The sequence below is a fragment of the Muscardinus avellanarius genome (assembly GCF_963383645.1).
Source record: "Muscardinus avellanarius genome assembly, chromosome: 1".
Lineage (NCBI taxonomy): Eukaryota > Metazoa > Chordata > Mammalia > Rodentia > Gliridae > Muscardinus > Muscardinus avellanarius.
Window position 1 is genome coordinate 207,848,084 of NC_137786.1, and position 9,692 is coordinate 207,857,775.

Genomic DNA, 9,692 nt, shown 5'->3' on the forward strand with positions numbered 1-9,692 from the left:
GAGAGTATATAGTAATGATTTCTCCTTTTTAAACAAGTATATCTATTTCTTAGCCCTGTATGTATTAGGGTTGTATTTTTTTTCAATGATCAGTTACAGAATAAGAAGAAAGAACTGATTTTCTCAAACTCTTGTGTAGGTTCCTTTGGTTTCATCCACAAGTGAGGGGTACACAGCATCCCAACCCTTATATCAGCCTTCTCATGCTACAGAGCAGCGGCCACAAAAGGAACCCATTGATCAGATTCAGGCAAGTTTATCATCAGAACATAGAAACTTGATGAGACACTTATTCATGAATTGAGCAGAGGTATGTTATATAGGTACTCTTCAGTCTTGCAAGATCATTGCTGGGTAATTTAGTGAGACTTTGTTTTAAATAAAAAACAAGAGCTGGGAATGTGAACTTAAAAGCTCCAACGCCCTAGGGTTCAATCCTCAGTACCCCTCCTCCACAAAAACATTTGTTTTTGTATCTGTTTTGCTTTCATGAAGTAGTTGAGCTTATTAATATACAAAAGTGTGTGTGTGTGTGTGTGTGTGTGTGTGTGTGTGTGTGTGTGTGTGTGTTTGTTTTGCTGGATATTGAGCCCAAGGACATTCTACCTCTGAGCTGTACCCTCAGCTATAGTTTTTGTTTTGCAACTGGGTTTTGCTTAGGTTGATGAGTCTCACTAGTTGTTGAGGCTTTGTTTCAACCTGTGATCCTCCTGCTTTAGCCTCCCAAGTACTGGGGTTACAATTGTGCCACCATGCCAGGCTTAAAAAAGTTTTGAGTTAGTTTACTACTAACTATTCACTTTGTGTTTAGGCTACAATCTCTCTAAATGCAGACCAGACGACAGCATCATCATCCCTTCCTGCTGCTTCTCAGCCTCAGGTGTTCCAGGCTGGTACAAGCAAACCTTTACATAGCAGTGGAATCAATGTAAATGCAGCTCCATTCCAATCCATGCAAACGGTAAGCAAATTAATTCAGCTAACATTAAGAACATATAGTGTGTACTCTAAATCATGGTAGATTCTTAACAAAGTCATTTAAATGGTTGAGCCTGCACCTGCTGTTGCTGTATCTTTAGAGTGTGTTTAATTGGACCTAAACTCTGGTTAAATTCTCAACTGTAAATTTGAGCCATACAAATTACATCATCTTTGGTAGATTTATTCTTTAAAATTTTTTTTGTGGTGTTGATATTGAACCCAGAGGCATACTACCTTGGACCTACACTTGCCAGCCCCTTTTATTGTTTTGTTTGGAAACAGGGTCTCACTAAGTTGCTGAGAGTCTCACTACTTGCCAAGGCTGTCCTTGAACCTGGAATCCTGTCTCAGCCTCCCAAGTACAGCAGTTACAACAGGCGTGTACCACCACACCAGTCTAGATTTACTCTTTTGATTTGCTTAGCAGTCTAAACATATAAAAGTAGAATTGAATAAGATCCATATAATTATGATTTAGATTTAATTGCTTACATTGCCCATTATTTGCTCAGTTTTTTTTTTTTACCGAAGTGTTACAGTGTAAAAACTCACGTTAAACTCTTTATCAGAAACATCTTTAAATTGGGGAATTCTAGAAAATGAGTCAGTGGGTCAGTGCTCAGGAATGGTCAGAAATAAATACTTAAAACATTTGCTTTTGATTAAAATGCCAATAAATAATGAAAGTTACAATAAATGAATTAAATATGTTCAACTGAAAGTTTTAAGTTTTTTTTTTTTTTTTTAAGGTTTTTTAAATTTGTGGTTCTAAGGATGGAACTCCGGGATCTTCTGCCTCTGGGCTAAACTCTCAGCCCTACTTTTATTTTTTTGCTTGGAAACAGGGTCTTGCTTAGTTGTTGGGAGCCTCACTAAGCTGCCAAGCCTGGATTCCTCCTGTCTCAGCCTTCCAAGTACTGGGATTACACTGTGCCACCATGTCTCGCAGAATTAAAGTTTATAGATTAAATTTTTGCAAGTGCTATTGCACGAGGAGCTAACATTATTTAAAAAGGTTCTTATAGGCCAGGTGTGGTGGCGCACGCTTGTAATCCCAGCATTTGGGAGGCTGAGACCGGAGGATCATGGTTCGCGGACAGCCTCAGCTACTTAAGTGAGGCCCTCCAACTCAGTGAGACCTGGTTTCAAAATAAAGAATAAAAAATAGGGCAGGGGGTGTAGCTCGGAGGTTGAATGCCCCTGGGTTCCATCCCCAGACCCGCCAAAAAAAAAAAAAAAAAAAAAAAAAAAGTTCTTATAGATGTAAAAGTATTCCTTCTTATTGCATGTTCTTTTTAAGTGCTATATGATAATACATATATAACTATATATCTTTTCTCACATTGAAGTGCATTGATGGATACTGTTTTTGTGTGTATGAAACTTTTGTAATTTCTCTTTACATTTGAGGGAAAAACCAGCTTCAAGATATTCCTTGTTGAAAGCAGATAATGAAAGGCATTAATCATTTATTCACTTACAGGTGTTTAATATGAATGCCCCAGTTCCTCCTGTTAATGAACCAGAAACTTTGAAACAGCAGAGTCAGTACCAGGCCAGTTACAACCAGAGCTTTTCCAGTCAGCCTCATCAAGTGGAACAAACAGAGCTTCAGCAAGAACAGCTTCAAACAGGTCGGAAAACAAGTGTCACTTTATTGGTTGCTTGCTTTTGTAATAATAAACCATATGGACTTTTCATTTCTAATCCTGAGTTAAATTGAGTTCATTTTTATATATGAATTGTGTAGTTTTGAAGAGACACCTTAGATCTTTTTCATTTGATCACTGAGCTTTTATAATATATCTGTTTCATAGCTGGGTGTGGTGGCGCACGCTTGTAACACCAGCATTTGGAGGATGAATTCAGAAGATTTGGGGTTCGCAGACAGCCTCAGCTACTTAGGCTCTTTGCAACTCAGTGAGATCCTGTTTCAAAAAAAAGAATAACAAATAGGGGGAGTATAGCTCAGAGGTAGAGTGCCCTTGCATTCCATCACCAGTACCACCCCCCAAAAAAACCCAAAAACCTGTTTCATTATGAAATTTTATTGGAATCAAACTATTTACTTGAATTTGATAAAGTGGTATTGGGGATTGAACCCAGGGACATTCTTTTTTTTCTTTTTTTCTTTTTTGTGGTACTGAGGGTGGAACCCAGGGGCTTTTCTACCTCCGGGTATATTCCTAGACAGATTTTATACTTTATTTGGAAACATGGTCTCACTAAGTAGCTGAGGCTGGCTTTGAACCTGTGCGATCTTCCTGTATCAGCCTCCCAAGTAGTGGGATTACAAGCGTGTGCCACCACTACCTGCAACCCAGCGACATTCTAACTTTATGCTATTCTTCCCGCCTTCTGCCCGGCCCTATTTTTGTTTATTTATTTTTTTTTGCAGTACTAGGGATTGAACCCAGGGGCATTCCACCTCCAAGCTACACTTCCAGCCCTTTTTTTTTTTTATTCTTTATTTTGAAACTTTGAAACAGGGTCGCTCACTAAATTTCAGAGTGCCTCATTAGTAGCTGAGGCTGGCCGCAAACCTGTGATCCTCTTGTCTCAGTCTCCTAAGTACTGGGATTACAAGCATGTGCCCACACCCAGCTTTATTTTTTATTTGGAAACATGGTCTTGCCAGGTTGTTCAAAGTCTTGCTAAGTTGTCGAGGCTGGCCTCAAATCTATAATCTTATTTCAGCTTCCCTTACTGGGTTTATAGACCTGTGCCCCCATGCCTGGCTTGGGAATTGTAATTAAAGCTAATCTATATAGAAAGATTATAACATGAGAGTGTAATTGGGTCATTAAGTTGGGTCATTCTGGTTGATGGTGGATGCCTATTGTAATCCCATGACTTAAGAGACAGAGACTGGAGGAGTGCAGGTTCACAGCCAGCCTCAACAACTTCGTGAGGCCTTCTACAGTTTATTGAGACCCTGTTTCAAAATGAAGAACAAAGTTGGGCTGGGGGTTGTGTGGCTCAAAAGTAAAGTGCTCTTGGGAGTTTAATTCTGGGGGGGAAGCCATGACCTTTTTTCTTCATAGGTATTCTCTAGCATTTTTATTGCACAATAGAATTCTAAAACCTAAGACTGTATACGGAATTTCTTGAGGTTGTAAAATAGATGAGGTAAAGATTTTCAAGAGTGAAAGCCTAGCCAGCTGTGATTGTGCATGCTTGTAATCCCAGAATCCAGGAGGCTAAGACAGGATCACGGTTCACAGACAGCTTCAGCCACTTAGTGAGGTCCTTTGCAACTCAGTGAGACCCTGTTTCAAAATGAAGAATAAAAAATTGGGTTGGGTGTGTAGCTCGGTGGTAGAATGCCCCTGGGTTCTATATTTAAAAAAAAAAAAAAAGAGTGAAAGCCTTTTCTCTCTTCCCCAAAGTGAGAGATTTGGTCAGAATAGTGCTGATGATATTGTTCCTTGGGTATGGGTCTTCCTTTGTTCTCTTATAAACATTAGAATAATATAAGAAATGCACCTCACTGTTTAAATTTTGTAAGTTTTTATATTTTAGAACTCATTCTAATTGTTTTAAGGGGGTGGTTATATGCAAGGTAAGATGAGCCTTCTCGATTCTAACCTTACCTTTAAATGGATTGAATGCCAATGTGTGTACCATTTGGTTGGTTTGTTATTTTAAAGACTTTGTAAGATCAGGCATATTAAGGACTGTAAGTTGAAGGCTTCTGCTAATTTAGCCTGTAATTGATGACATAGTCTGTCCTGTTAGCTAGTTGATCAGCTAGGAGAGCATGGTTTTTGTATATTTCACGAGTACCAAAGGAAATTTGAAACAACAAAAAACTTGCTTTATCATGAAAAGAAATATGTAAGTGATAGCAAATGATGATTGTATATTTTAACATGTATAGCCTATATTGGATTCCTTGTGCTAAAAGGTTAGATGCTTTTTAAAAGGTATTGATTGTAGCTGGGTGTGATGGTACATACTTGTAATGCCACATTCGAGAGGCTGAGTCTGGAGGATCACAGTTCTCGGATAGCCTCAGCTACTCACTGTTTCAAAGTAAAGAATAAAAAATAGGGCAGGGGGTATAGCTTGCAGGTCGAATGCCCCTGTGTTCCATTCCCAGACCCTCAAAAACAAAAACAAAAAAACAAGGTATTAGTTGTATATATATTTAAAAAAATAGAATTATGTACCCTTTCAAAGTTTTGGAATTAAATTTGGGGAATTTTGCCCCCCTTTAGCTTACTCTATGCAGAGGCGAAAATTAGGGACTTCATTAATGTATAATTTTCCCTATAGTGAACATTCAGATTCTTTTTTTTTTTTTTTTGTTATACTGGGGATTGAACTTAGAATGCTACCTTTGAGCTACATCCCCAGCCTGATTTTTAAGATATTTTTTATTTGGAAACAGGGTTTCACTAGGTTGATGAAAGCCTCAATACTTGCTGAGGCTGTCCTCAGACCTGCAATCCTCCTGTCTCAGCCTTCCAAGTACTGGGATTACAGGCGTGCGCTACCACTCCTGTCTGGAATGCAGATTTAAAGATAGAACTAAACTTTAAGGAGAGTGTAGAAGATACTGCTTATGCCAGAAAGGATGTGGTAGAACAAATAAATGGTAATGAGGTGTGAGTACAATATTTAAACTTTTTTTCCTTTTTTTTTTTTTTTTTTTTAGTGGTTGGCACTTACCATGGTTCCCAGGACCAGCCTCATCAAGTTACTGGTAACCACCAGCAGCCTCCTCAGCAGAACACTGGATTTCCACGTAGCAGTCAGCCTTATTACAATAGTCGTGGTGTGTCTCGTGGAGGTTCCCGTGGCGCTAGAGGCTTGATGAATGGATACCGGGGGCCTGCCAATGGATTCAGAGGTAAACAAAACAAAACAAAAAAACAGCAAGTTGTGATGACCTTTTAGTAGTTGAAGTTTTTTTTTTTTTTATTTGGATTTATAAAATATAGAAGTATGTCATATTGTTTTGGGGAAAAATGTCTCCACAGTAGCCTCTTAGATACAGTTTAAAAGTATTTATATTTAGTTAATGATTGAGGGTTTTTTTTTTGGGGGGGGGTGTCAAATTAGCAGTCTTGCTGGGCGTGGTGGCTCATGCCTGTAATCCCCGCTTGGGAGGTGGAGGCAGGAGGATTGTGGAGGTTCGAAGCCAGCTGTGCTGGCTTAAGAGACCCTGTTTCCAAATAAAAAAGTATAAAAATAGGTCTGGGAGTGTAGCCCGGAGGTAGAAGGGTTTCCAGGAACCTTAGTACCACCAACAAAATAAATAAAAATAAATTAAAAAAAAAATAAAAAGCAGTCTTGAGGGATAATTTTCTATTATGTATCAGTAGACCTTATGGGGATTCGTGTGTGTCTGCTTGGTGAAAATTGCTTCTTTTCAGTCAAGTACTTATAGATGTTTATAATTAGATCAGAATAGAGGATTAGAAAATAGTTTGAACAAGTAGCATGACATTTGATTTTTCAGTTCTTTCCTTTATGACTAATAAGAAAATAACCATTCTTTGTGAGGAAAATTACTTACTTTTTTGTCCCCAAATTTCAGGAGGGTATGATGGTTACCGCCCTTCATTCTCTAACACTCCAAGCAGTGGTTATACACAGTCTCAGTTCAGTGCTCCCCGGGATTACTCTGGATATCAGAGGGTAAGTAAATACAGGACAAATCTCAGTAACTAATTTGGGATTCATTTTATGTTGTCCAGGGTATTTCCTAAGAGAAAGTTATGATTCTGGCTTTTCTTAGCACTTAGCATAAATACTTATTTAATAAGCCTGATAGTGTTGTTCAAGAGTAGAAAAGTACCTCATTGTTTATTCTCATGAGCAATAGAAGTGTATTAATTATAGAATAAAATAATAGAAGCATAGTAATTATAGGATGACAGATTTGAGTTGAAATGATTTAAAAGAATAAGGAATTCTATATTCTGCAAATGTTAGACTGTAAGAATAGAAATAGATGGGTAAACATTTTTTTAAAAATTGCCTTCTTTTCAATACTAACTAGCTTGTCTTTTAGGATGGATATCAGCAGAATTTCAAGCGAGGCTCTGGGCAGAGTGGACCACGGGGAGCCCCACGAGGTAATATTTTGTGGTGGTGATCCTAGCTCCTAAGTGGAGCTTCTGTTCTGGCCTTGGAAGAGCTGTTCATAGTCTGCATGTAGGTTACATGTTAGGAATACACTTATCTTTTCCAGACGTGTTGCTAGGGATTAAATGAAATGCTCTGTTTCTAAAACTTGATCTTGAAACCAAATTTAATTTTTGAGTGACTTTCCCTGTTATTATATAAACTGTCTTGAAAATCAGAACATTTCTCTTCCTCAGAAAAAGTGTTTTTCCAACTGGAAATTATTTTTCAGGTCCTAAAACCTGACAAATGTTTTTAGGAAGTACTTATTGAAACATTTTTGTAAGACATTTTTGGAATGAGATTGAACATTTATATAAATTTATTATTATTCTTTCATTTTTGAAACATGCATATTATATTTTAGGACCAGAAACCCTTTAATGGCCAAATAAGCCATAGTTATATTTAGAGAACCATTTAGAAATGATAGAACTAATTGAAATTCTTTAAGACCACTATTAATGACCTAAATATCAAGTTAATTCTCACATTAATAAAACAAGAACTCAAATTCTTACTTATTGTACTTAAAAACTAGGTTTTAAGAGTTTTTTTGTCTCATTACTGGAGAACTAATTCATTTTTGGGCAGAAAGTTAACCTACTTAACAATTAGAGCTAGCATTTCATATAATCTAAAGTTCTAAATGGTTCTCTGATGTGAGTGAGGCTAAACATCCAATAGGTTTCCTCTAGTTATTGGCCATGACTTGTATAAAATGTATATTAAGGAGGAATTACAGAGTACTTTGATTTGAATGCTAATACTAATTGGCCAGCAAACGGGTGCATTTTTTTTTTTTAAAGTTAATGGATCACTTGGGAATTACTGACCTGACTACCCGAAACAAAGATTATTTGCATGTGAATGTGGGTTTTGTTCTTTCCCACCTTGTAGCATATTCTATGAAAGCTGAGTTAATTGATAGCTAAAAATCTGTTTTAATAGCATGTAAAAAGTTATTTTTCTGTTACGAGTCATTATACAATTTTGAATGTTATGTAGTTTCTTTTTAAGAGTTTAGGTAATAAGGTCTGTTTTCATTCTGGTGCTTATTGATTTTGATAGTCTGATGTTACTACTGAAATGTAAGCTAGAGTGTACACACTAGAATGTAAGCTCCATGAGAGCAGGTACCTTGTCTGTCTTCACTGCTGTATCTGTTCTCAACGCCTGGTGACAGTGCCTGACACATAGTAGGCACTCAATAAATACTTGTTGAATGAATGAATGAATGAGTACTGGTGGAATACTCCCATTAGCTTTACTCTCCTTGTAGCTAGAGAACATGAGCAAATTTGCGCATGACAACTTCCAGGACAGTTGAAACTTGAACACTGAAGAATTGACTTCTTAAAACTAATAATGTGGCGACAAGCTGCCCACATGCTTCTTGACTTCAGATGAAAATCTGCTTGAAGGCAAAACATATAATATTTGAAAGAAAAATCAAATGCCATTTTTGTCTTCTAGGTCGTGGAGGGCCCCCAAGACCCAACAGAGGGATGCCGCAAATGAACACTCAGCAAGTGAATTAATCTGATTCACAGGATTATGTTTAATCGCCAAAAACACACTGGCCAGTGTACCATAATATGTTACCAGAAGAGTTATTATCTATTTGTTCTCCCTTTCAGGAAACTTATTGTAAAGGGACTGTTTTCATCCCATAAAGACAGGACTACAATTGTCAGCTTTATATTACCTGGATATGGAAGGAAACTATTTTTACTCTGCATGTTCTGTCCTAAGCGTCATCTTGAGCCTTGCACATGATACTCAAATTCCTCACCCTTGCTTAGGTGTAAAACATAATATACATTACAGGGTGACAATATCTCCATAGTTATTTGAAGTGGCTTGGAAAACAGTCGCGAGTTTGAACTTTTTGATTTTAGATAAAATCTACAAACCAGTCCTAGAGTTATTCAGTGGTAATTGACAAAACTAAAATATTTTCCTTGAAAGGAAGGTGGAAAGAGTGGAGTGTGATTTGGCAGAACAACCGCATTTCACAGCTTTTCCAGTTAAATTGGAGCACTGAACATTTAGACGCATACAAATTACGCATGGTCCTTAGTCACACGCGTAAGTCTGGCTTTGACACAGCTCTGTTCATCTGGCCAAATTACTGTGATTAAAACACATGTAAATTGCTTTTTAACAGCTGATACTGTATAAGACAAAGCCAAAATGCAGGCTTTGATTGGCACTTTCTGAAAAATATGCAACAAATATGGGATATAATCTGGATGGGCTGCTTCTGTACTTAATGTGAAATATTTAGATACTTTTTGAACACTTAACAGTTTCTTTGAGGCAATGACTTTCATAAGGCTTGGTAATATAGATCATTCCTTATGACATGTACATTGCCACCACTAATCTTTGGTTCTTGCTGTATTGTCACCTAAATTGATACAGGTACCGATGAAAACCTCTAATGGATAATCATAACACTCTTGGTCACATGTTTTTTTCTGCAGCTTGAAAGTTTTTAAAAGAAAAAGGTATCAAATGCCTGCTGCTACCACCCTTTTAAATTGCTATCTTTTGAAAAGCACCAGTATGTG

General features: G+C 37.3%; 1 protein-coding gene across 5 annotated transcripts in view; it reads left to right on the forward strand.

Moving 5' to 3' along the window:
* Nucleotides 1–8,657, forward strand: part of CAPRIN1 (cell cycle associated protein 1) — a gene marked incomplete at both ends in the record, with an annotated part of 50,708 nt that extends 42,051 nt beyond the window's left edge. For 2 of the 5 annotated variants that reach the window (XM_080715985.1, XM_080715987.1), the window contains 7 exons: nucleotides 140–250; nucleotides 812–961; nucleotides 2,465–2,615; nucleotides 5,642–5,836; nucleotides 6,527–6,627; nucleotides 7,004–7,067; nucleotides 8,593–8,657. In XM_080715985.1, the coding sequence (XP_080572111.1) occupies nucleotides 140–250; nucleotides 812–961; nucleotides 2,465–2,615; nucleotides 5,642–5,836; nucleotides 6,527–6,627; nucleotides 7,004–7,067; nucleotides 8,593–8,657 (837 nt within the window). The remainder of the gene's footprint in view (nucleotides 1–139; nucleotides 251–811; nucleotides 962–2,464; nucleotides 2,616–5,641; nucleotides 5,837–6,526; nucleotides 6,628–7,003; nucleotides 7,068–8,592) is intronic. The other 3 variants (XM_080715986.1, XM_080715989.1, XM_080715988.1) reach the window with 3 other exon arrangements.
* Nucleotides 8,658–9,692: the final 1,035 nt, after the last annotated feature.